Below are 27,194 nucleotides of genomic sequence, written 5' to 3' on the forward strand. Positions count from 1 at the left end.
CGCGAGCACTGGTGGGATCAAGTTCAATATGTATTCATGAATCCAAAGTTATTTCCAATACGAAAGTTTCGCTTCATGGAAGCCGTTTGATAGTCGTAAGAGATCATGTTCCGTTCTCTGTATTTAATTTATTTTACATAAGCAGATTCGAAAATGGGACCTATAGGAAAATGGCATATAGGAGTCTGCTGTGTACTTTGACATTTCCCAACATGGAATCGAAAGATAAGGCGTTGTATATTATACACATTATGTATGATATACGTACGTTTCAATTCCCTTCGAGTTTGACGTTCTAAATAAAAAGCCGTGACACCGTGAAAATGAGAAATCACATCGTTAACGATCCTTTCGTATCTTCCTCGAATTTAAGAAATTTTTCTACCATGGAAAATAATTCGAAGATCCCTTGCAATGTTCGTTAAGCATTGGACAACTCCTTCAATTTGTATTTTGTCTGATTCTCGTTTCAATTGGAAGAGTAGCTGCTCTGAAAGAAATCTTTATCCTGTCTATCGTTATCCTGTCATATCTGCTCGAAGTTGCGACATTTTCTATCGATAAAAAAGTACGATTCAATTAAGAGCGATTCAATGAACCAGAGTAACATTTAATCGCGAAGTGGAGTACTTTTATTGCACGATTATGCAACGACATTGGAAAACCAACGGGCTATCATAGTTGCACCTGGAACCGGTCCCGTTCGTCAGGGTCGAATTTACGGATTGGACAATACTTGCATGTGAAAGTCGTCAAGGTTGAGATGCGAACACTGCCTTTAGAACGACGACGATGCATCGAGCTACGGTACTGTTGCAATCTATTCTTCCATTGTTCCTCGATGCTATCTGTACAGGAAAGAAAAAGAAAAATGTAAAAGGAAGACCACGCTGATATTAGAAGCATGCAATTTCTGTCCCATTCGTGGCTCACACGTACCAGTCTCGTGAGTTAACTCACGCCGCTTAATGACACTTTAATCGACGACTGCACGTAGCGTGCTATTATTTCAGTCACCTACGCTTCAACGTTTTAAAATACAATTTTGAACTTTGCATAGAGCGATCGAACTATATAACGAAACATCGTTGCTTTTTAAAGTAGAAAGAACGGGAGAATGTCGCGTAGTTTAGACGCGGAAAAGCGTGTTAAAAACGCGGAAATTATTCGTACAATCCTAATGGTGGCGTTATTTGATCGTTACGTTAGTTTAATTCAATTAATACTAATCTGCGTATGCTAATCAATGTTATTGCTATATCCAAAATATAATAGGAAGATGATCCAAATCGAATTACGGAAATCCAAATCCGATATCGATATCAAAGATAATTTTGACGTAGCATTGGTGAAAAACCCATTGAATTTCGTAATTGCTGTCTCATTTCGCAAGAGACTGACTCGTCACGTTTCTCACCTGTAGCATTCCACCATTTGCCATATTTGATGTTCGCTTTATAACTTTATAATGTCGCGGCTGATTGGCATCGAATCTTCTTTGCAAGATCGCCTTTGATTGCAAGAACAGAATTTAATAATATGCAAAGTCATTCTTAGCGTGTCTCTATCGGATCGAATAATCGTTCATCGAGGATCCAGTCTGATGACTAGAGCGTCCTAATTACTCGTAGTCATCGATAGCGAGTAGAGGTCGTGTTATTATGTGTATTTAATGAGTAATTAATGCGGCAGTGTAATATACCAAAAGATATATTCGTGTATAATTATCGTATATTCAGGATTATGTATTAATTTGTAATACCATATTTTCCATATTGAAACGCTTACGGCGATGATCGAACGACGAAACCTATTTTACCTGAAAGCAAAATCGACTTCCTCCTGCTTCTTTTTTCCCCCCATTACTTTCCTTTTTTTCTGTTTTTACTCGTTGAAACTCGTGTATTTGCTGGAACGCGCGTCAATTTAGAAATTTCGACAGACTTCCGTTGGAATAAACGATCGATTTATCGTGACTGGACCGTATTCAAAACCAATTACTAATCGAGCACCGTGAACATTTGCACCGGGAACTTCCACAATGCTGCCGGTTGAATGACCTGGTTCGCATCGGTGTGAAAGAGGTATTAATCTCCGAAGGGTGAGCACATCTCTTCGCATCTTCGTTCGCTTGGCTGGCTTTCACTGGGAGATAGGCATAGGCACTTAATTGCATCCTTTCTCTTCGCGATGTTGAATACCGAAGCACCTACTTACCTGTTCTTCGTACGCCAGTTCCACGACGATAGGTGCGTTCCTGTATCAATGCCGTCTGACCTTTTCAACTCGGCGTCTCAATGGTGAAATTACACGTACCAACTTGCCGTACCTTTGTAACGGTATCCGTAGAAATAGGATTCCGGCGAAATTCGTATCGTAATGATTTTTGCGTCTGTTTACAACCCTTTCACATCCGACGTCGCGTACAGACAATATCGCACTTTAACGAGTTGTCGAGTATCCGAGTCATAAACGCGTTTGTTTTTCGCTAAAACTGGTCTTCAGTTTCAGCGTACTGTGCTCTTCTTTGTGAAAATATCGGAGAAATCGTGCTTTTGTGTTATTCTATTATTTTCTTAGTAATCGATATAAAGACGTTTTTCTCGGAGTTCAGAAAAGGCCAGTTTCTCCGGAAAGGCGAGATAGAAAGTCAAGTTCTTTAGTTTCTATGTATATGTTTCTAGATACGTGAGTTGTCTGGAAAATCAAATTTTCGTATCTAAATTTCCCGAGTACCTGAGTTTTCGATACCCGAGTTTCCAAGTACCCGGGAATACGGCGATTTTCCGAGTACCTGAATTTCGAACGCACCTGATCTTCGGATAACCGAATTTTCAAGTAGGTAATTTAATTCTCAGTTACATTCTTAGACAAGTGAATTTTTCTCAAGGATTTTTATCAGATCGTCCGAAAAGTTTCTTTCGTTGTGTGAGGAAATAATAGATGCACAACATTGTCCGTTTTATATTATTTTGTCGAATTACGTCTGATCCATTTTGTTCTATCAAAATAAAGACCACAACGTCCGACAAATTAGGTTTCATGTTTGTACAAAGATGCGTCGTTGTAAAAGACGTGTCTGTGAGGGAAAGACACTTCTCGGACAACCTAATAACTTTCGGAATGTTGAATTCTGAAGTATTTACTTAAAATCTCAGGTACGTGAGTTGATACGCGCCGAATTTTTACTGTTCACACGCTGCAATAGTAGGTTGCCAACTAAATTCATAAATGCTTGGTCAATACCAGTTTCCAGAATAATTCGTAAACCGAGTTTTCCATTAATTCTGCAGAATTTGCCTGGAAATAAAATTCGCTAACGCGATCCGTTTTATTTACTTCCGGCCGATCACGCGATACGTTTCGAAACGCAAACTCTAGGAACCTTGGGAACAGTTAAAATTGCCCGAATTAAAAGAGACCGCCGTATTAAAACTCAGCTCGTTCCCGCTAATATTTTTATATAATTGGGAATATTTTAATGAAATTGATTTACGGCTAGAGTTTGCTGCTCCCGTTCGACCTACAACTTTCGTAGTTGCCAGAGTCCAATTAAAATTCTGTAATTACAGTAACTCGGGGTTCATTCATAATGATGTGCGCGTATCGCGCAGATCCGCTACTTTACTTTCTCCCATCTAGCTCCTTCCACCGAGTATATACATACTTTTGCTTTAATCAACCGCGCAGGTATATATACGTCTATACTGTTATGTGTATGTGTGTGTATATATATATGTATATACACACAGTGCTTTAAAGCCGAGATATTTTTCTCTCATCTTTTATGGACAACCATTGTTCGAACAGATATTTCTCGATTTATAAATCGCTGGGGCACAATGCGGCGTTTAAAATATATTTAGAGAGGAACGGTAATAACGCAGTCGGAATGAAAAGAAAAATAGCAAATCGATACGCGTTTACGTCTGCGAGGATTATATCACGCGTTGAATTAAGGCGCGTTATCATTTTTGCGAAATGCGTGGTGATATTTTTTACGACGTGCCCTACCAGAAACCTGCTCCTTTGTTAATTAAAACGGCGACAGAAATAATTCGCTTGTACGATTGGTCGTATAGTTCGTAGAAGAATCGGCCGTTCAAACATTGGTAATTTCATTTGCAATGAAAAAAAGCAATTGCGGACGATGATTTTGACGCGAAAGAGCAAACGAAACAATTTTTCCACAACTTTTCCCTGACTGTTGTGAATAGATTTATATTCTTGTTTATTTTAGATACATCGGGAAGTTTCGTCGTTGTATTTTACTTGAATATTTACAATTTGATGTTTGCATGTCGATAAATATTTGTTTCAATCGACAAAATCGTGAGGTACACACTCTGGCAACGCTACTATCGCGTACAATTCAGTTAATGGTATATTTTTAATGAAAAGATAATTTCAGAAACTTCGTAACGATAGATGTTTAGACGTTTAGCAAAATGTTTGGCAAGAGAGAAAATTCGAGAATCATGTTCCGCAAATACTAAAAGATACTTAGAACGAATAATAATTTTACGTTAATGGGTTACGACTGATAAATAGCAATTAATTCACACGTTATAGCAACGAAGTAGTAATTAATTTGTAGATCGATTGATAAACATTTCAGTCAAGGAAGGCGACTTTTCTTTATCGGAGCAAAAAGTAGACAAAATTTGTCGATCGGTTCAATAAATTTCTTCATAGATATTTCATAGAATCTCGTAAGAAGGTAATTGTACGGAAAAAAGTTATGTCTCTTTTCTTGCGTATTCGAATCCCGTTACCCTTTTATGCGACGTCCCGATAAATCTCGACGACCGGTGCTCGCGTAAATCAGAAAAAATGGTTAGAAGCACTTTAAAGGTGACGACAGAAAGCATCCATCGGTTCTCGTATCGATCTTTAACCGGTCGAATTTCTTCCAGCCTCGACCAGAATATCGTCTCATCAGTTTCCATAAATGAAATTTACTTCCTCACCTTGTGATTTTCGGGATCGTTTTATCCTCAACAAATCCAGTCCTTCTTCGCCACTTATCCATAGAAATTCGGTCGGCGTCTTCTTTTTTTCCTTTTTTATTTGATAGCCACTTTCGGATTCACAGACTCAAGATTTTTAGTATACATCCATATCTTTGTAGACGGGGACCTGTTAAAGTTACGATCGAATTTCATACAAAGGAACAGAAAATATAATACGTAAAACAGCAGCACTTTTTAGAAAAGTAGAACGCGGTAGTGCGGTCTTTATGAATTAGGTACACGAAGGGAAATGAATCGTTTTAAAATGCTTCTACAGTAGACACAAAGAATAACGTCACTTTTTAGGAAACCTTGACACAATGAGGAATCGTGGACCTTGCGGTTACAGTTTTGTAAAAATCTATGAAGCAGAGAACGAATTATTTGAACACACTATACATATACGTGTATAAGAACATCGTAACAATTTTGTAATTTTATATGACAAGACAAGGGCGAGGGTTTAATTAGGATAGCGAAGAACCATTGGCTTCAGGTAACTTACATATCCACGTGAGAATACTAAATCAAGAAATTACAACGAAATCGTATAATAAATGGAACGTTTCCAAAGATATGTCCAAAAAGATTCCGAAAAGAGTCTCAATAAAAAGATGATAGACTCTAGGAGTATTAAAGCAGAAAGCCGGTTGTCAGAGATAGATCACAGGTTCGGGATAAAACGAGTCATTTTAGAGAACTGTTTCCATAAATATCTGAGGATCCTGCGACGAATAATATCGATGGGAAGCAGCGTGATCGTCAAAGTGCGTAAATCCGGCGTAGCACGAAGTGTAAAACAATCCGAGAGAAGTCTGCAAAAGCCGCGAACATTCGATACTGTTCCCCTTTACAAGTGGAAAAGGCAACAGAGATAAAGTTGCCTTTAGAAAATAATCATTTTGTTCGGCGAGATTCTGTTTAATGAAAGGCCTTTTTCATCCATACGCGCTGCTAATGGGCTTCCTTGAGAATGGATGAGCCCGCGGGGAAAGGGAAATTTAATTTTGATAAAAGAGGCTTATAAGTACGGTGTTGAGGATCGTTTAACTTGCGCCGTTAAAGACATACATTAGCCTGTTACTTCTCCAAGAATATAGAATCCAAAGGGCGTCGTAATAACACCAGCTGGATATTACCTCACGTTCCAACCATATATTTCTTATCGTTCTTCCGGAGTGGTTGCGAATCCTCAATTATGCTCGTAAAAGTTTTATACCTGTCCATATGCGCGGTGATCCATCCTGCTGCTACAAACGATCCTACTCGATGACAATTCCTCTGACAACAGACTACACTGACGCTAAAACTCAGTTTTTCGTCTTTCAATGTGATAATCGTGTCACGGAGCACGATATCATCTAACATTTTTACAATCGGTGCGTTATTCTCTTAGCGATTGTTCGCTCGATGTTGTTAATTTTCAGTATTTTCGAGTATTTTCAGTTTGTTGCCAATATCTGCCAGTTCAACGCGGATGGAGGTCTCTTTGGAGACGTTGGTTCGATTAGATCGTTAAATCCAAATTTAAGGAATACCTTTGTTGAGAATTTTGGGTCTTAATTGCCGAAATAATGATATAGGAGCGCTAAATTTACGCTTAAAATTTATATTAGTATAGTTATATTTTTATTTGATAAATGATTTCAAAGATTCTCATTGATACTTGCACGCGTCTCATCTTCTTCCATACCACACTGTTAACTGAACAGTTTACGTTCCTTTGTTTCCGAGACGCCGCGCACACACATACTTCCACATATCTCAATAATCCTGATATTATGTTTGTTTTGTATTATTTAATTATATCTTTATTATACCTATGGATGAAAAGGATGTACGAATAAAGAACGGTATAACGCGATTTCCATTGTTTTTTACGTAGGTAGAATAAAATACGAATAGAGAGAGACTGCTGGATGGTACGGTAGGAAATTCTCGGAAAAACTGATCGACTAGTCATTTGACATTTGTTTCAAGTGAATTATTTCGAGAATATTCGCGACTAGATTCGATATTATACTAGAAACCCATAAACGTGTAGAATTGAAATTTGTTGAAAAAATAATTGGGTCGTGTGATACTACGTCGCTGAGATTCATAGATCATGTTACGTTTTTTTCCAAGTTAATCACTTCGATAATATACAGCGGTTGAACGAAATAAAACGTTTTACGGAACCGTAGAGCTAACATTTTTCATCTAAAAGCTAGGTTCCACGAACGTGACACTTTATATCATTGCTCTCTGTACGAGCGGGTTATAGGTTCTTTGACAAATTAATGTGCAGGAAGAATATTGTGGCGGATGGAAGATTGAACCACAAAGAACTTCCCTCGTCTCTATTGTGTCGAATAGGAAATTTTCTGCTTTGTTCTTTTCTACAAAAATTAGGTTTTCTCTGATTCAAGGAATTTTAATGGAATTTACCCGTAATGAAATAGTCGGCGAATAGTACGTGAAAGGGTGAAGGCTATTCTCAAAGGCGAAACGAGAAGTGCTGATTTTTTTTCCTTTTTAGAATACCCTGGGAAATAGGAAATTTAAAAACAATTTTCATGTTTTAAATTGCATATTATCGAACGTACATTTAAGTCGTTCTGCAGCCTTAACAAATTTTGATCGAATAATAATTCTTAGTAATTTCTTTTACCGAGTAATCCATTCGCGCGGAAATTTGTGTATGCCAGCTACGAACGAAAATAGGAAATACGTATTTTCCGAATTCTTTTCATCCAATAACGAAACTTCGATGAAAACAGTAATCGTAACGTCCGATGAAAAGGCGCGTCTCTAAAGTAAATAACGATACCTATACGAGAGAAACAGATGTAAATTATCAGGTAACGACTTTTGAATAAAGCTGTACGTGGCTGTGAGATTTCTGAAGATCTCACCGTTTTATTATACTCTTTATTACACGAGCTTCGCAGCACGGTTTCATTTTCCTTCTCTACCCGTAAATTCTCCAACGATCCTTCGACCGCTTAAAAAATACTATAATCCCCGCGAGGGGATAATCCGTGTGATTTATCGTGGCGGATAAATTTTTTTATTGATCACGACAAGTGCAAGAATGCCGAGAACTAAATGACCTACTGTAAGACGAGTTGAAATATTCGCGATGGGAGAATTCTAGGAGCGAAGTATCCCACTTGTCACTTATCTACCTCTAAGCAAATAATTCGGAAATATGAAAAGTTCGGCATACGAATACTCCGAAGATGAGATTTCTCAATTACAGTTCATCGATGTGAGACCAGTTTTATCAATTTCCAATAGCACAAGCGTTTGTACTTTGATGTCTGCTAAAGAGACGACAAATTTGTTAAAAAGGCTTCTGCACAAATCTTAAGATCAGTCCTATGGAAACTTTATCCTTTAGTCACTTAGTAACTCGTTAAAGTATATGTATGAGTATAATGCGTATAAATAACGCTGGAGTCCTGTTTCGTTGAGTAGAGTTTCTTCGAGAATCAAGTTGACCTACTATGCTTATCCGTCTCTGCTGAATGAATTATTCAGAAATATGGAAAACCCGGTACGTATGTAAATATTTTGAAAATCTGCAGATTTAAGACCAGTTTTGTCGACGCTTAATAACACCAGCTTTCCGCGATGTCTGTTTCTGAAAAATTTCTGAAAAGAAAAATCCCCTACAAAACTTAAGACCAGTCTTTACCAAAGAACAAACTTCATTCACTGAACTCTCAGCAACTCGTTAAAGTATACGTATAAGTACGCGAACGTTGAAATTGTGCCTCCAAGGTTCGAAGAATTAAGCGTATCACATAGAGAGACACGTAGACTGGTCGAAATACTAGCGATGGAGAATTCTAAACGTAAAGAATCCCCCTGTCACTTATCCACTTCTGTTCAACCGTTTCTACTATTTCTCTCACGAAACTCTCGGATATCCAGATTTATCGTGGTAGCGTTAGGAATACTCAGATGAAAGGTGCCACCCTCTCACGGTGGCTTACTCGCGAACAGCCAGTCATCCGGACGAGTATTCGGATAAATCTATGTACAAACGAGGATCAGAAATCCCTCTACATTACAGACAGAGTAGGAATATAATTATCTTTTGTGCAGGTAAAATTCCATTTAGGCGATTTTATTTGAATTACAATCTCTTTAGCGACGAATTTAAAATCGAATTAGTTTAATGGCTTGCTACATGGGAACGAATTTATCAAAGTTTCGAAAGGATCGTTATTTTCTATTTTACTCGGACAAGAATGTACTATGCAAATGGGCATTCGTTTGTTTAAACGAACTATTCAAAGGATTGATTTTACACATTCACCAATATTTATCGTATATTGCATCGGTCTATTGTATTGTATAGTATATTGTATATGTTTTCGTATTTATAGAAGCAGTTGCTTTCTTTCGCTGTCTATCTTGTGTTTCGCACCGTATCGCATTAAAAACGTAAGATATGGTATTAGACTGGCGAAAAGATATATTGTTATTTATTTGCGATGCATGTCTTCGCGATTACATCTCCATTCGCAATATCTCATCTCACATGCCAACGTAAGTAACACGAAACTTACCCTCCTATGCTTATAATCTCGCTAAGTTAGAATTAAAACTAAAAGTAAACTCAGCATGGTGGTCAGCTTCAAGTCAATTTGAACTGAAATATATCAAACACGAATGTATGTTAAATCTGCTCTTTTTGCTACGTAATATTCTAACGTATCCTCGTGGCATACGTCTTTGCCATTGTTCGAAACGAATCCCATGGTTTCCAATTAATTAGTACGTAGCCGAAGCTGTTACGATCAGACGATTAAATAATCGAATAATTAAGACTGTGATCCATCTGTAAGTCTTCGTTTTCAGCCTGCACCTTTTCTTCTGCTGCCAATTTCCCTGCTCCCGCTGCATAAAAAAACATTTATTATTACACAGCTAAGAAAGAATTCCATTAAAAAGAAAACCGCGTGCGTTCTCGATTTGTCATATAAAAATTGCACGCTACGTCTCAAACGATGATTATTCCAGGCGAATCCTCTCGCCCGTTCTTAGAATTACCCGTTGCATTCAAAGTTGATCGCGCGTGCCGCAACCCTTAGGCCATCCTCACACAGAATCAGACGGATGAATGGAATGGAACGATCGCGGTTCACCGCACGAGTGTCGATCGATCCTGTCGCGAATGGAATCGCAGTGGGGTCGGTGCAATCGTCGTAGAAATCGAAGCGTTGGACGCTTCGCGGAGTTTCCGCTTTTGCTTGCGGATGTGGCTCGGTCGGGGAAGAAGTTGACCGGTTGTTCGTTTTGCTTTTCGCGTTAGAGGTTCTTCACCCCTGTCCGTTCTGCGAGTTTTCCTCGTTGCGAGGAAAATAACAAAGGGGACGATTTTACTATTTTTTATTTATACAAAAGAATCGTCTCGGTGGATTTTCAAAATTTGCAACTGTTTTCGGGTAATGACGAGATTACGAACTATTGTTACTATATTTAACTTCGGCCTGGGAATGGATTTCGCTTGCAATTCCTCTCATTCGTCTTTCCATATCGCAGCTTCCTTACTGTCTGCTGCTTAGAAAAGAAATAAAATTATATATAGCTGTAGTATCCAAATGGGTCTTAGAGGAAAGGACAAGTAATGATGTTTTGATTTAATAAATGATATTTGAAGCAACGAAATTATTACGATGCAGTTGTACGTCCTATTCTTGCAGGCGGCTTTCGACTTCCCAATTCAAGCTCTGCCCACTCTGCACACTCTGCACACTTTTGGCCCCGATACTACATAGCTGTTTATTTTCGTTTGAATTAATTACAATTATCTACGTAATAATACGTTTATTGTTGTAGCGTAAAACGCGATTGTAATCGCGTAAGTTTGCTTCGTGTGAACGTGGCTTAACGTAGCTTTCATCTTGCCCTGAAATGCTTTCCATGGTCGCGGAAATGCACGAATGAATTTCTCATCAGGGAAGTTAAACGTCGCGCTGAAAAGATTCCAAAGGTAAACACTAAAGAATACGAAGAATTGTTACCCCTCCAAATGGATTTTTTTTTCTAGGTCAAGATAGAAGGAAAAAGGTGACACGTTTGTATCAGCGATAAGTAGCGAAACGATTTCATGCTTTCTTAGAAATAAGAAACTCAACGTTTGGAAATATATTACGAAAGCGTTCGATTGGTCGCCATTTATCCTGTTAATCTTCCATAGTTGTATCTTTGTCTTTATTTGACTGCGATCGATCGTCCAACTAATAATTTCCCATTCTGATCTAAGAATTTTATTGTTACTATAGCGAGAAATATTATCGGTTGATTCAACCGCTCGATCAAATATATTCCCCCTCTCCTTGCACTTTTGCAAATTTTTCACAGTAAATTACATATGGCCATTTACTTTTGTCAGGCCATGTTAATTATAATTAGACTGCGGACTTTCGCACGTTTGCAGGAAATTTGAAAATGCTAAATTGCGCAGAATGCGTACAATACGTTCAAAGAAATGCACAAAGTACCCAAGGTATAGCGTTTTCTACAATACCCTGTAAAAATCCGCAAATTTAATTATAATCGTCCGTATCGATGACATCTAATTAACAATACCTTTCTTCCGCCATGTACGAGGAAAGATCCCTTTCTACGCTACCAATCAAATTCTACCTGTCTGTCGACATCGGTATAACGCGCCTAATAATTAGACGATTAATACCACGAATTCTTCGATCCACAAACTAACAAACCACGAAACCGTAATCGATGAAGCATGCTTAATCCTCGTCGTAAACCTCGCAACGCCACTTGCTCTCCTTAACATTTTGCTGTCTTTAACATCTGTCGGCTTCCTAAATTTCCCAGCCAAGACAAAACGCAGAGTAAAGAACACGTAGACTTCGCTGCGAGCGAAGTGGACCAGGTATAACACCAGTGTTGGTAATTGTTCCAGGACCTGATGACGAAGAACAAGCAGCGGAATTGGCGACGATTGCTGGCCGGTTGCTTGGTCGGCGTGGTCGTGCTCGGCTTAGTCATCGCGGCGACGATTCTTCTAACCGGAAGCCCGGATTCCTCCGGCTCGAGAACGCCAGCCGCACCTGGTATTTCTCTTGAAGAATGGCTGGCGGGCTCGTTATCTCCGAAGAGCTTCAACGGCACGTGGATCAGTGGTAAATATCTTATATTTCTTCCACGGCCCGTGAAATACTACTCGTTCTCTGGATCGTTTGGCGAAAAATTGCGGGTAGACCGCGCGCGACGCTTGATTTCGCCAGATGCGGATTATTTCTTCCACAATAAGAATATCTCATATCGCTGCATTATGGAAAATCAGCTTTTCTGAAGAGCAGACATGGCTCTTGTTGGACCAAGATTGCATTTTCTTCAGTTTCAGCAGAGGATATCTCCTTTTGTTGACGAGCATTAACGTTACCATGCGTTAGACTTCGGGTTTTCAGTTTGTATCTTAGGCGTTCTATGGAAGATTAGCCTTTTAGGAGAACATTTTTGTGGATTTCTGGATCAAGATCGCATCTTCTTCAGTTTCACTACAGCATATTTCTTCTGGTCGATGAGGATTACTGTTACCATGCATTGGATTTTGCGTTTTCAGTTAGGTGCCCTATGGAAGATTAGCTTTTTTGAAGAGAATTTTTTTTGGGGATTTTCGACCAAGATCACATTTTTTTCAGTTTCAGTAAACGAGACTGGAGATTGCTAAAACTATGCATTCGATCCTGGGTTATTAATCCGTACGTTATGTGCTGCATGGAAGATTAGGTTTCTGAGAGAGGTGGAATTTCCGTGGGTTTCTGCACGAGAATCGGACGCTTTTCAGTTCCCATAAACGATGCTTCACCATGCTTTAGATTTTGGATTCTCAATCTGCCTTTGTCATTATCTTTAGTGGAGACTTTTAGTACTAATTAAATATTGAATTAAATATTACGACTTTTGTGGAAGATAATTTTCTAGATACAATCAAATTTCTGTTACGTTATTTCTATCTTCAAGAATACGAGTTTATACAAACACGCGCAATTTCTCTGCGATTGTTAGTTGATCGTACTTCTTGGATCTCAGCCAGGCCGTTTTGCTGGAGAGATGAATTATAATGAGGTGCCTAAAGCATAAAGTGACCTTTGCTTTCGAAATCAAGCGAAAAGTGACTGGTCAATTTATCGTAATAGAAATTCTAAATATAATCGATCATAGCGTCTAGCCTTGTCAAAGTACGCCAGTCTCCACTGCTGAAAATAAAACTTCATTTTAATTCCCTTTGAAAATGTCATTTCAGTATCGTTTCAATTTCATTTTGAAATTCCCTTCTAATGAAATTTTATTATCTAGTATTTTAGATCGGAGTTCCGGTCAAATTTCCTACTAGATGAATAAAATCACACAGATAAAGAAGTAAAATAGAAGGAGAGAGTAGAGAATGCAGACCTTCAGGAAGCGATGGAACGCTTGGAAGTTGGGATATAGTGGCTCAATCGAGGTTGCTGCCAATAGTGTCCTCTATAGATGCGAAATACTCGTCCAGAAGCTTGACGTCGTATAGGGATACGACACTATTCTGTACTTGGTACTAACCTAAAGTATCTATGGGTCATTTGGTGATCCCGTTGATATTTCTTGGAGCGTGGTTATAATATTTCTGCATAACTTCTTCTCAAATGTTATTCTTACATCAGAATGTTTGATGTCTAAATGAACTAATCGACTTTTGTTATAAAATATTATTAAAAACTCGAGAGCATATCCTTTACGAAAAGATCTTACAGTACTATCGAAACCAAAATCGATCAATAAAGGAGCTAACTGCCAGTTACCGTTGTAATTGTAGTATGCTCTTAAATAACACAGGGGATAGTACACGATCTATTTTTTGGAAAAATGCTGTTAAATTTCCTCCATAAATTTTGATTATTGTATCTGTAGATACACTAGCTTACTGTACACCTCACGAGGAACGTACAGCTCTCAACTAATTTATTACTCATTTCACGACAAATTGACGTGGTTCTTAATTATTTCTTGGAGTTCGTTGACACTTCAACTTTAACTTTTCATCCTCACCACGACCTTCCATCGCACTGTCTACACGACACAAGAATATTTCTTATTATTATACGATACTATCAGAGTGCTGTGGAATCCTTTTACTGCAAGGATGCGATCTTTTGATCGAAGTCTCTGTTTAAGAAGAGGAGATTTCGATAAAATTAGAAAGGAAGAAATAGGAAGAAAGGACAAACGTCAATTATCGTCATTGGTTCTGTTGATCTTATCCGATTCACGCAGAGCTAAGCCAATCTTTATCAACTGAAATTTAAATACGTCTTTAAATTCTAATGTACATTCCTGCCATTCCCTTCGTTTCGTATGATAAAAGCAGCACGAAATTCATATCAAACGATCTACGTTTAAATTAATTACATCGACATTGTTAAAGGTTTGTCAATTATCTCTACAGAAATCAGAGTTAATTTCTTCGATAGACTTGACCCAATTTGGAAAAAAGCGAGTTGAAAAACCCTTGTAGAAAACACTGCAAGTGTCAAGAAACAAGTTCTTGAGGAGGGGAAGAAAACTTATGCATTAATGCAGTCGAAATTCTTGGAAAAGAAAAGTGTGCTGTAAGAAATGCTGAACGTGCCATCTCTTAGTCGCGAAGAAAACTCAGTGTCCCATTCATTTGGATAGCTGGCATCCGTCTAAATAGACAAAAGCCAAGAAACGATTAACCAACGTTTCTATCGGCGCTTGTATCTTCCTCCGCAAAGGCGACGTTGTCCATCCTCCAACGTTATTAATCAACTGATTAAGTTAACGTCTAACTAGCTGTTCCTGACGAGTATTCAACTCGTTCCGCACAATTCTCGGTTACCACTGACTTTCTCGCTTCGCTGTTAAAACTCGCATGTTTCTTTTATCCGATTCGTTTCATTCGTCGCCCCCAACGGCCACAAATACTTCGCGTTCGACGAATATACTCGTCGTCGCTTACTTTCTGCGATTTCACGCTTTTCAGAGTGGTCGCAATAGCTAACTGGTTTGAGGTGTTATTGGGTGTAGTGCGTTGAATAATCACTGGGTGTTTAGGTCAACAATATTTTTATTAACGAGTGTCTTCCTTTGATCGCGTCGCGTATCGCTCTCGGTTTCGCTGCCCGGTTACAGCTCCACTTTATCGCTTTCTGGTTCCAACCCAGCCGTCGATCGGATTCGACTCCTTTCTGTTCCTCGCCTGTGAATATTCCCACTATCCACGCGTTTGTTAGGCGTCCGCGACCGTTGCCACGCACGTCTTCTTCTCGAATATTCAGCGGAAGGACCATTGGGATATTGATGGTTCATTAAAGGATATACAATGTTGCCGACAGGTTAATAACCATCCACGAAGCAATTAAATCCCATTCGAATTCTATATCGCGGTATTCTCAACGCTACGTAGAATATTCCCCATAAAAGATCCAAGTTTCTCTATTTTGGCAGCCACAGTATTTTCTACGAGCGCTGTACGATTGACCCTGCTCTCGAATCCGTACGTATTCATAAGTAACGCGTACATTCAAACAAGTACGCGTTAATTCCCAGACGCTAATTAATTCTACTTGGAATACTATTGGGTTGGTAATTAAGTGATTGCGGAATTTTTCATCAGGCGGTATTGGCAAAAGCCGCAACCACATAGTTGCCAAAGCAATATATCCAGTGCTCCGCAGTGTGAAATTTCTAACGATGTAACAACGGAGACATCGGTTGGCGAGAGATCGCTGGCCGAAGATTCACCGGTCGAAATCTCGATTAATCGGCGAAATCTTTATTGCGGTTGTCGGACGCAGCAGTTTGCAATCGGGGGAATTTGACGTAGGTAGTAATTAGCAAGCGAGGGATCACGGATCTGGCGAGAGAGTCGTCCCTTGCTGCGAGAGGCTCAGGCTATTGCCGCAAATTGAGGGTTTCGATGCCGGTTGTATCTAGCGTGCGCGTCCTGTGTACCGGATGGCACGACGTTAATTTCCCTCTGCTTATACGAGCCTATCGATTTGCGCCATTACGTATGGCAAACATCATTTTCAACAATCACTGAATTACCGCCTTGATGAGCGGCTGGTCACGTAGCGGAATTAATCACGGCGCTATTTTTGTTTCCTTCGACTACCCGTCGCTCGCGAACCCGAAAATCCCAGCGGAGAATTCGCGACAAAAAACAACGAACTCTCGTCCGTGATTGTCGTGCCGTAGTTTTCCGTTTTTCGCGTTTGTTTTTCTTAACCCCTTGATACAGGCTGTATCCTGCGTACAGTCGCTTGCTTTTCTAATAAATTGGTGGCGTTTCTAAAACGAAAGTAAGATGGAAACGAGGGATTTTTATAGGCGAAGATAACGGAAACTGAATTTAAGCAATGTAACGCTTCACGTAGCTTCACTGAGATAAGAAAATGATATTATACGTATTTATTATACTATATTTTATTATTAGCGTTGTATCGTATTTACGGTACCAATAGATATAGTGCAATAAACTTAACGGAATAAATGAAATTTATGTTCGTAATTAGTAGAATTCTGTGTTATCGCGCGAGAAGCAGAAAAATTTGGCGAGGATGGGTTTTGTTGCGAGACGTTCGATCGGTCGTCGTAGAAGCGGATCGATGATGGAGATTTTTTGGTGATAAAGGAACGGAACGAGTTTGCAGGTATTGTTCTCGAAGAATGAAATAAACGGGTCAGTGGTTCATCGATGGAAAAGAAATGAAAACTCTGTTGCACCCGAGCGGTGACTGGCACCTTTCAACGGAAACGATGTTTTCTTTTGGCCAACCATCGCATTGTCTCGTTCGATGTTTCACGGAAAAACGAAATCGAGTTTCTAGCAACTCTGAGATATAGCGAACGAAGGGAATATCGGAAGATACGAGTTTGTATATTTTTACAGATTTTTACACCCTTTTGCAAGATATTCGTCGAAAGGACAGCGATGATACGTCGAAAAGAGGCGAGAAGGATAAATAAAAGTAGAAAAATATACGAAATATCGAATGTAAAGTACTCGTGATATTCGATCGATAAAGTTTACTTATCTATGCAATTGACTGTGTTTGTGAAAATGTGGATTTCCGTGAATATTCGTAGTCCATTTATACTCAACCAACGGACAATAAGTATAATATTAGAACGAGGATAATGGGTTGAAGAAACGATGGAAGGGAAACGAGGAAGGAAAATAGTCTTAGAAAAAGCACGTTTCAGAACTACGAGAAGATCGACGACTCTCGTGAACGAAATGAGCGTAATAAATAATAGTAGGTATTAACGCTTCGAATGATAACATCTCTAAAATATATTCCTCTGAATAGAAGAGACACAGAAAGAAGCTAAATGGTCCCTTATCTATGTTTAAGAGAAAACTGATATATTCCTCTGAATTTTTAATTTCGTAACTGTAGAAGTTTTTGGTTAATGGAAGATCTAATTAACAAGTTAACGATAATTAGAAAATGACGATCTCTCAAATTTCGTTGTTAAAACTTCTCGTAATAAAATTAGACGTTTCGGACAAATATCGATATCTTGCATTTCACAATGCACGTTCGATATTTTCCAATTTTCAATTTTAATCTTCTAATTCGGAGAAGTACAAAGATCGCTACTTGCTTACTCTTCAAATGTTTCTGTTAAAGCTTCTCGCGACAAGACGATTATGTCAAACCTTGCAACATTTTGGCAATTTGCACTGTTCAGCCTGAGACATGGAAGACGAAAAAACGTAAAGGGATTGCCACTTCCTTAACCTCTGAATGTTTCCAACAGGGTAATCGATGATCTCGATTTATTTTGGGATTAGCGATCCCCTTTGTTCCCGCCGTCCGCAAACGGAGAAGCTTTTGGCCAAGTTTGATGCCGCGCCGTTCCTAGACGCTGTTCGAACCATTGTTCCGTACGTTCTCGTGGAAACTTCACTTTCATTGCCCTCCGTTAGACGTGGCTCGTTCCCCGGCACAAAGATTCCATTCGGTGAATTAATTTCAGCCCGGGCTCTGTGTTACCAACTTAGATGTTTTCCCTTTGAATGTGGACGACTGTGCCGCCGAGGCACATCAATTTTCGGGCATTTCACGTTGAAAAACCAGAAGTGCACGCTTCAACGCTTCCTCTTCCAACAAGAACCGCTTTGTGAAACGTTGAATCGCCAAAGGGTGTGGAAAAAGCGAGGGGAAGTAAGAACAGCACTAATTGAGCTGTTCACGAGAGTTGAAAGTAGTTTTAACTAGACGGTGAATATTTATAGAAATGTATATTTTTACCAACACAAACGAGCAGCTTACGCGAACATTCGTTTTATCCACCCTGTATCTTGACAAAGTGGTATATTTTGATTACAGTTTCGTAGATTTTTGCGTACGGCTCAAGTCGATTTATCGGTTTATGCAAACCGGCGATGATCCTTACGATGTGGCCGATTTACCGAATATATTTCTAAACTTCTATTGGCCAATCGTAAGTCTTCGTGCCACGCGACGTACCATTTATGCGAACGAATATTATTATTTAGAAATTTTCCCTTAATCTTCCCATCTGATATCCGAGTATCAGCAGTGATCGAATTCCAAATCCGGTTATATGAAGATTAACTCCAATTATATGAATGAATAAACAGCGAACTAAGGGAGAACTAACGATCTCCCATTATCCGACTGATCCAGTTATCCGATACGTCTTGTCCCACGACCGTGTCGGATAAATGGAGTTTTACTGTACTGTACTGTACTCCGATATTCCGTGTATTTTTCCACCTTTATGTTTCCCATGAATGCACAAACGTCGAATTAGTTGTAACTAAAGCACGGATTTTTTATGCGTTCGTGGGACATTCGAAAGTGCGAAATTGCACAAAACGCTCATAATATATATGTAGTAACTCAATAGGTCTTAGAGGAAGGAGAAGTAAAGGATGCTTTATTTGTTAACAAGTTGGCATCGTTTGTATTTAATAAAGATAAATATAATAATAAAGAGTGACTGATTATTCAGCGATAAACAATATCAACGTGTCCGTTCGGCTTAGCGGCTTTATACATCCGACCTCTCGACGTGTGCTCTTAGAATCTTCAAAAAGAACTACTTTTCTTAGATCATTTCTTGATCCTCTCAGGGAGACGACCCCCACTACGCTCGGATCACGCCACCGTTTCTCGCCTATGATCACATATGCCGCATTCTTTTGAAACAAGCGGTCGAAAGACATACGAAATATCCAAAGTATAGAGTTTCTTCTGCAATTACTCGGCACGCGAAACAATTCTCCACGGAGATTCGACCTTGTTAATTGTATTCTGAAAAATATGAATTTGCAGAAAAATCTGGTGTCACAACTGCACTCTTTGAAATTTGCCGAAGTTCGGTGCCAAAGCACTTGCGTGTTCCGCTGATTCATACGATTTCATCGATGTTCTTTCGAGGAATTGAGCGACGTGACGAGCAAACGATTCAATCGAGGAAGAGAAAGAAACGTTGTCATATTTCATTCGGCGTTTAATTTGTCCAGAGAAGTTGTCAAGCATCAATCATGCTTTCATTAGAGGTTTGCACGGTAGATGGAAAGGTTTGTCATTAGCTAGCCACGCTCCATGAAACACTGTGTCGTTGCACAACTGGTAATCGGTAGTTCACGCGGACATTATGTACTTAGGAACCGTTTCTTTCCTTCTGTGAGTCACAGTGATTATTGGCAAATTACTTTGCCAATTGGAGCCTGTCAGAGTTTTTCGTCTTGTCGGTGCTTGTACGATTGAGGGAACTTTTCGTCAAGTTTGTTTGGCTTCGCTTGAGCTGGATATTCTCTGCAGTCGCGTACACTCTACGTCACGGGAAACATTTTAATTTCATCAAATTTCGTGGATAAAAAATGAGGCGAGCAAACGGAAGTTGTACCGCTTTGCGTTTCTTCTTGTCTTTCGTACGCGAGGTTTCATAAAATTCAAGTTAAAACATCCTTTGAATTCTGCATTGTGCTGTCTCGTTACAAGAGTCGCGTAAATATGTAAAGCAGTTTCATCGAATTAAATAATTATTAATTAGCCGACCATTTAACAGCGAACAAATATTGTTTACCATTTAGCCTGTAACCTTTAGTCGACTAGGCTTTCTAACAAATTATTCGATTCTACACATTCTGCGCTAGTTATCAATTACTCAAGCATTTAGCAGTACAAAAATATCTTTTCCTTTCTTCCCTCATACTGCAAATTTTACCAAATTAAAGTTAAAACGTCGTTTAAATTCTCCATCGTGCTGTCTTTTTGCAAGAATCGTGTAACCACGTAAAGCAGTATAATTTGTCATTTTTTATCGCTAATTACCCGACTATTCAGCAGCGAAGAAATATTATTTACCATTTAGCCTGTAACCTTTAGTCGACTAGGCTTTCTAACAAATTATTCGATTCTACACATTCTGCGCTAGTTATCAATTACTCAAGCATTTAGCAGTGCAAAAATATCTTTTCCTTTCTTCCCTCATAGGGCAAATTTTACCAAATTAAAGTTGAAACGTCGTTTAAATTCTCCATCGTGCTGTCTTTTCGCAAGAATCGTGTAACCACGTAAAGCAGTATAATTTTTCATCTTTAATCGTTAATCACCCGACTATTCAACAGCGAAGAAATATTATTTAGCCGATAGCTTTTAGTCGACCAATCTTTTCAATAAATTATTCGATTCTGCACATTCTCGCGTATTTACGGTACACATGTAGAAAAGAAGCGAGTCGATCAATGAAGACGAGGACGAGAAACAATCGGTGGCGTTGCATAATCGATCCGCAAAGGTTGCTGCATCCTGTGGAGAGACGCAGTAGCGACTGTCACGTGGTGTGGTCCGCATGCCGCCACGTAACAAGTGATACGAATCGTCGTGGACAAAATTTTCTGGTTGGAAAGGAGACAAGCAGAGACGGCAAGGTTTCTGGCAAGTTGCCTGAGAGACACGAGAGGCAATCATGACAAGGCAGTGAGGCCATCAGGTATTGGCCGAAGGAAGAGGAAGGCTGATCATTTTAGAGAGCGGGGCTACTTCTTGAAAGTTAAGTGTCAGCCGAAGGTATTTTCTTGGCCAACTTCCTCTATCCTCTTTCGTTTTATTTTTCCAAAAGAATTCCCTTATCAGATTACGTTCGATCAGCGTAGCCTGTAGTTTCACGTAGCTCGGTCGACTCAGTGAACCGATCAAGTCGATACTTTGAAAGCTTTCGATGAGATTAGCGATCGTTGCATTCTTTAAGGCCTCTCAGCCTTGTTATTCCAGCTATTCGCGTTGCGTTATTTATACCGTCTCCAGCCGTTGCGACTTTATTCTCATCGGCGAGCCGTTGTTGTCCGAAGGTGAATCCACGCGAGAACAAAAAGGAAACTCGGGCGTAGTCGTGGCTTAGCTTTTTCGCCCGAAATATTTTCCGCGGACGTGTGATTTATGCAATATCTCTGGCTCGGCTTCTCCATATTTCACGTTGTTGAAGTGTATTGTGCGTCGCGGCAGGCTTTTGAAACGCGAGCTTCCGCGGCCGACGATCCACGACTCTCGTTGAAATTTTACGTGAATTCCACTCGGATAAACCTTGCTTGCTCCGGCGTTATCAGGTATCGTAATTCTGCCATCGAATATTATTTTCCTTGAGAAAATTGCACGTTCACGCGTTTATAGGAGATTTAGCTGGCAGCGGCTGCGAAACGTACTCGCGCGAGTACGTGTACCTTCGTTTCCCAATGAAGCGGCTCTACGCATTCTATTTTCATAGGTCGCGCTTTTCCAGCTAAGATACAGCGCGATACCGGATTTAACGTAAGTGGATTTAATTAATTAGTAAATTCTATAACAAACACAACGATGCAATGAGAAATACTTCTCTTGGTCGTTGTATATGTTTAGAGAAGAAGACGAGATAAAAATGAAAAGAAAGGAGAGAGGACTGTAGCTAAAATTGAGGAAAGTCACTCGACTGCGTAATTTCTATGAAGAAGAAGAAGAAAGAATTTTAAGGGCTCTTGTAATAAAGAATGTTATCTTGAGGAGGAGTCAAATTTGTTAAATATATTCTTAATTCGAAGTAGCTGTACGAACTCTACTTACCGGAGGCTTTAATCTGTTTCGAGAAAGAAATTTCGGTAGCTTTATGGGATAACGAGCCCCTTTATGCAACAATAACCGAAGGAGAGGGTTATTTAGCGAAATAAACGGAGCTCGTTATCGGTACAACGAATCAAAGAGTTTCACACGGGTCAACTTCTAAAGAACCTTAATTAACCGATTCTTAATTAACTGATAAACTTATAGTAGACTATATGGAAGATGGTGGCGCATCTTGGTACAGCTTTATAACTTTATATCACCGATGTTTATCGGGAAATACGCAACCTTTATCGTTGCTTTACGACGCAGTTAGAATTTAAAATTCCACAAACACAGATAGAACCCGAGTGGAGATTTATTTTACCTACCGAACGTCGCCATAGATACTATTTTTTACATGTTTGCACATTACGATGTAAACCAACGCTCGGACGAGATCCGTCGCTATCGTCGCATCCACGCGTTTGCATTTATTTTCAACGAATTTCCCGTCATTTCTCGGGATCGGACAGTGTTCGTTCCTTGGAAAACTGTCCCGAATCTTTTTCAACATCCTCCTTTCTCACGAACGCGTACAAATCCACGGTCCAACGAAGTATAACTACGATTATTAATCGGTAAATTAGCGCGCGCTAAAACAGAAGCGTGCGAACACGCCTCCCACATTTTGCGACGTGCTGTGTGCGAGAAACAGGCATCGTAACGCGGCGTAAGTCAAAAGAGACGCGTCTCGGGGCCGAGTTCGTCGGCGATATGTAAAAACGCGAAACAGGCAAGTTCGTAAACAGGTCGACAGCAGTTTGCGAACAGTTCGTCGTAGGGGCGCGTGCAGAACCCGCCGCGCAACCCTCTTTGGCTCGACACAAAGAAGGCATTTGCGAGCTATTTCTTTGATCTTATCGCCGGGACTGAAGTGGCTGTAAAAACGTGCCGGTCGGATAGCGACCGGCAGCCAAGTTAGTTGGAAGCTGTTCCAGCAACTTGTCGCCCAACCGCCCTCGCTTCTCCGCGTGTCTTTCGAGGGCGAAGTACCGCATCAGCTTCTCGAGCGGTCGCCTCCGAAACGACACGAGTGAATCAACCGATCCAGACACTCCGGTCACCGTGTTTTCTTGCTGTAATGTGATCAGATCCAGCTATAGCCTGTTAAGGAAGCCGAGCGTTTGACGCGAATCTTTTTGCGAGAGACGTTGCAATTGTTTGGGAGTAGTTTTGATACGAAGGCTAAGGGAAGAACACGATGGCGAGTCGTGTTTTCTACGCGAGAGCGATTTGAACATGATCGAAGAGTCAGATCTCGTAGAATTAGTTACGGTGCCCCTTAATGGATGGCAACGAGACAGCGTCCTTGTTCGCGGTGCGCCTTTAGCTCGTCCTGTTGGGCAAATAGGGCGCGGTAGATAGAGCGCCACGGTGGAAATATGTGCGCCGCAGGATATTCATATTTCTGTTTCTTTATCCGTATCGTATTTATCTTGCGTTTCTAATCTCGTGTATATTTCTTTTCTTTTTGTACTTCTCTTCGGGAATTATCGCAGCAGACACTTCGAAATTTGTAATATTTTAGACGAGGACTGTGGATATTTATGCACACTTGTATCTTTAAGAATGTAATCAACAAGAAGGAGGCAGAAAATTTGAGATATTTATCTTTATTTAGATATACATTTTGGTATATTATTTTCACACTGCATAGTCCTCTATGTTTTCGGAAAAATTCTACAATTCAATATGTGTTGTCAATGGAAAATTGTTTCTTGTTTGCTACTCGAGCTACAGAGCTTTATTTAGATATACATTTATTATAATATTATCTTAATATTTATCTTTATTTAGGTATACATTTTGGTATATTATTTTCACACTGCATAGTCCTCTATGTTTTCGGAAAAATTCTACAATTCAATATGCGTTGTCAATGGAAAATTGTTTCTTGTTTGCTACTCGAGCTACAGAGCTTCTTCAACTACTTTTAAAAGATCGACATTTTCAAACCTGTGCCAGGTTATCTTCACTTTCCATTAGCTTACAGATGCGTGGAAAACTAACGACGAGTGGAGCACACATCAGTTTGGTTTCCCGGAAGCTCGATTGTTCTACAGCTTCTCCGAACAGGGCGTTACGTTCTCGAATCTGCAAATAAGATCGTAAACGTAGAAGAAACATGCGGCGATTGAAACTTTTCCGATCAACCGATCGAATTCGAGATACGCGTGACAAGCTATTTGGACGGGCAAGACTCGATGTAAATCGTCGCGAAACAAAATAGCGGGCCGATGCAGCTGTCTGTTCGACTTCACCGAAGCTTTTGAAACGTTTTCAAAACGATATCCTCTTGATGGAAGGAAGCAGCGGCTTTATAAAAAGGGGAAAAAATTATTCGCGTTTCGCTGACGGTAGTATCCGAATAAATCTTGCGACAATCCCAACTGTTTCAATGCCGGCGAACCGCATAGAACCGGCAGAACACAACGGGAACATGAATGCTGCGCGTCACGACGCGCAGAATGCTACGTGTCTTTCAGAATCCCGCAAAATTCCCGAAACAGAGAAGAGAACGGGACGCGAGAACAAGGGGCCTGTATGGGAAAAATAAAAGTTACGACGACTGAGACGTAGGTTCCAAATGTTAGGATATTCTGGCAAGACGAGTAAACTCGACGAATCGTCTTGGCAGATTATCGAGTTAGGAAACACTTTATTTTATTATTATTTATTATTTTAACGTTGAAACTTTATTCGGCCGGGAACTTTCATCTTGTTGGAGCTGTAACGCGATTGAACAGGGCTGCTTAAAGGGGCAAAATAATTTTGGGAAGAGCGTCTGGCGAACGATTGCGAGTACTTTTAATTTCATGTTAAATGCAAATCTAAACGCGAAAATGGTGGTGGCGAAGATTTTGAGAACTCGAATACGGCCACATATGTTTCAACTTTTAAAAGCATCGTGCTTTTAGTTTCGCAATTAATTAAGTTGCAACTTTATTCTCTGCCACGATGCGTTTTTATGGCTTGAAAAAGTATAACGAATTTTGCATAACAAACGAACACAGAACACAATTTTATGAGAACTAGCAGCGGTCCGAGTTACACCGCTTACAGCTCTGCCACTCTTGATTACTCTCTTACCCGTCAACGTGACGCGAAAACAGCGTGAAAGAAAAGTTCGCCACATACACGCGTCGCTCGTGCGACGCTTATATTGTGAAAAATGCCGTGTCAGACGAATCCGTATCGTACGAAACGAATTGACGAAAGTACACGCATTATTTCTTTGTAACCAAAAGAAATAGGTTTATTAAAACGATTAGTAATTAATTTCGATCATCGATTATCGATGTCGATTTATATCAGCTATAAAAAGTGTCACCGATTTTCTGGTCGAAAAAGTTGCAGCTGCTGCTTTCCTATAGCACGCGAACTTTTCAGTATACTAAATGGTGGACGCGATTGTACGAATTAAAAATTCGATATTCGACGAATAAGAACGTCGATATTCGAAAATCTCACGAGAATTAAGCGTTTGCACTTCTTTTCGTATTTCTACAATTTCTCGCACTTGCACAGAATCCCGTTAGGTGACTACCGCGTTTTATGCAGGATCTGCTCATTGCCAAATCTTGTTAAGACGAATCTGTGTTGCAAGAATGCCGTATTATGCGACAGATACGTGCACCTTGTTTTTCTCTATTCGACATCGCAGTGTCGTTAACAGGGGGCACCCTGTATACCGTGCACAGCCGCAACGCTCTCGCGATACGATGAATGGATCGTTGAACAGATTTGCGAACGTGGCTGTGAAGAGATTCGTATAGATTCGGCCTCGAAAACTTTGGCGAGGGTCGCACGAGCGATATTCTAACTTCCTTCGAGTCCCCATTGGAACACTTGTCACGCGTGACCCAGTGTATCATCGCGTCGATCGGAGCCGCTGTCTAACGCCTTAGTTGCCGTCGTTCTTTTTCCCTTTTTCCACTTTTTTTTTTAACATATTTCCTAGCTAGACGACCGGTATACCAGTTCTGGTTGTTTCGCCATTTTTGGATCAATAGAGTGCAATTTGTCAGGCGTTGGTAGACGCAAGGAATCAGGTCGTGGAGAGGGTAAGCGTGGAAAACAAAGAGGGCGGGCGTTCGCCGAACGAAATAAATCGAAAATGTAAAATGAAATTTCGCCGGGGTTGAGCGCTCGTTTTCGGGAGGAAACGACTTTGAAAAATGGCCAGGCGCGCTCACCGAATCAGCTTCAGTGGTTCTCCGCGTTTCGCTGTCGCGTTTAGACTCGATAAGTTCTCGTTACGTTTCGCGCAATTAGTCGAAACACCCGCCTTGTTGACAATTTACTTTATCCCTGAAATTCTCTTTCCGTTCTCTTCGCGCCATTCCTTCCGCTATTAGTCTCGGTTAAACGCACTGGCGTAAATTATTCGTCCATTAGTCTCTTGAGTACGAGTGTTTTATTTTATAAAAGAGCGTCGCTCGTAAGAAAGATGGAATTTTGCAAGCTTGGAAACACGATGTGCAAAGAGATATTTTCTAAGGGCGACGCTCATTTCACAGTTCGATACGAGCGCGCGCGTTTCGTTTATCTAAACGTACAATGATCTGTTTGATCATTAAAAATTCCTAAGAAGCGCGGTTCTCGTAGCTTCGAAAAGCTTGAAAACGATGCGTCCTTTTGACTCGGCCGGCACAATTTCTTCCTTAATTTTTCTCCGGCCGATGTTTTCCTTTTGTTCAGTCAGAATCACCGAGCGTTCGCTAGAAACGAATGTAAATACGGAAGGAGAACGATGGTTGGCGAGGATATTCGGTCTATGCGCAGTTCCTTTCTCCTTCTTCTTTCAATCTTTCTTCAGTTTTCGTTTTCCTCCTCTCTCCTTCTTCTTCTTCTATTTCCCCTCGCTTTTCATTCATTCAGAGATAATCGCCAGATTCGTAGACTTCTTTTACGAACACGAAGATCACGGCAGGGTAAAGCGACGAGCAGATTTTTCCCGATTTCCTCATTTTAATGCGTGTTTCGTGGTTAAGCCGGAGAGTTGTAGCGCGACATAGTTGGAAATTAAAGC

The 27,194-nt window shown here is 40.1% G+C and overlaps 1 protein-coding gene across 5 annotated transcripts in view; it reads left to right on the plus strand.

The window, feature by feature from the left end:
* The window catches only part of LOC100646982 (venom dipeptidyl peptidase 4), a 300,060-nt gene that overhangs the window by 26,024 nt on the left and 246,842 nt on the right, over window positions 1-27,194 (plus strand). For all 5 annotated transcript variants that reach the window (XM_048408250.1, XM_048408249.1, XM_012311197.3 and 2 more), the window contains one exon: window positions 11,941-12,160. In XM_048408250.1, the coding sequence (XP_048264207.1) occupies window positions 11,947-12,160 (214 nt within the window). In that variant the 5' untranslated portion in view covers window positions 11,941-11,946. The remainder of the gene's footprint in view (window positions 1-11,940; window positions 12,161-27,194) is intronic.

The sequence above is a fragment of the Bombus terrestris genome, chromosome 8, assembly GCF_910591885.1.
Source record: "Bombus terrestris chromosome 8, iyBomTerr1.2, whole genome shotgun sequence".
Classification (NCBI taxonomy): Eukaryota; Metazoa; Arthropoda; class Insecta; order Hymenoptera; family Apidae; genus Bombus; species Bombus terrestris.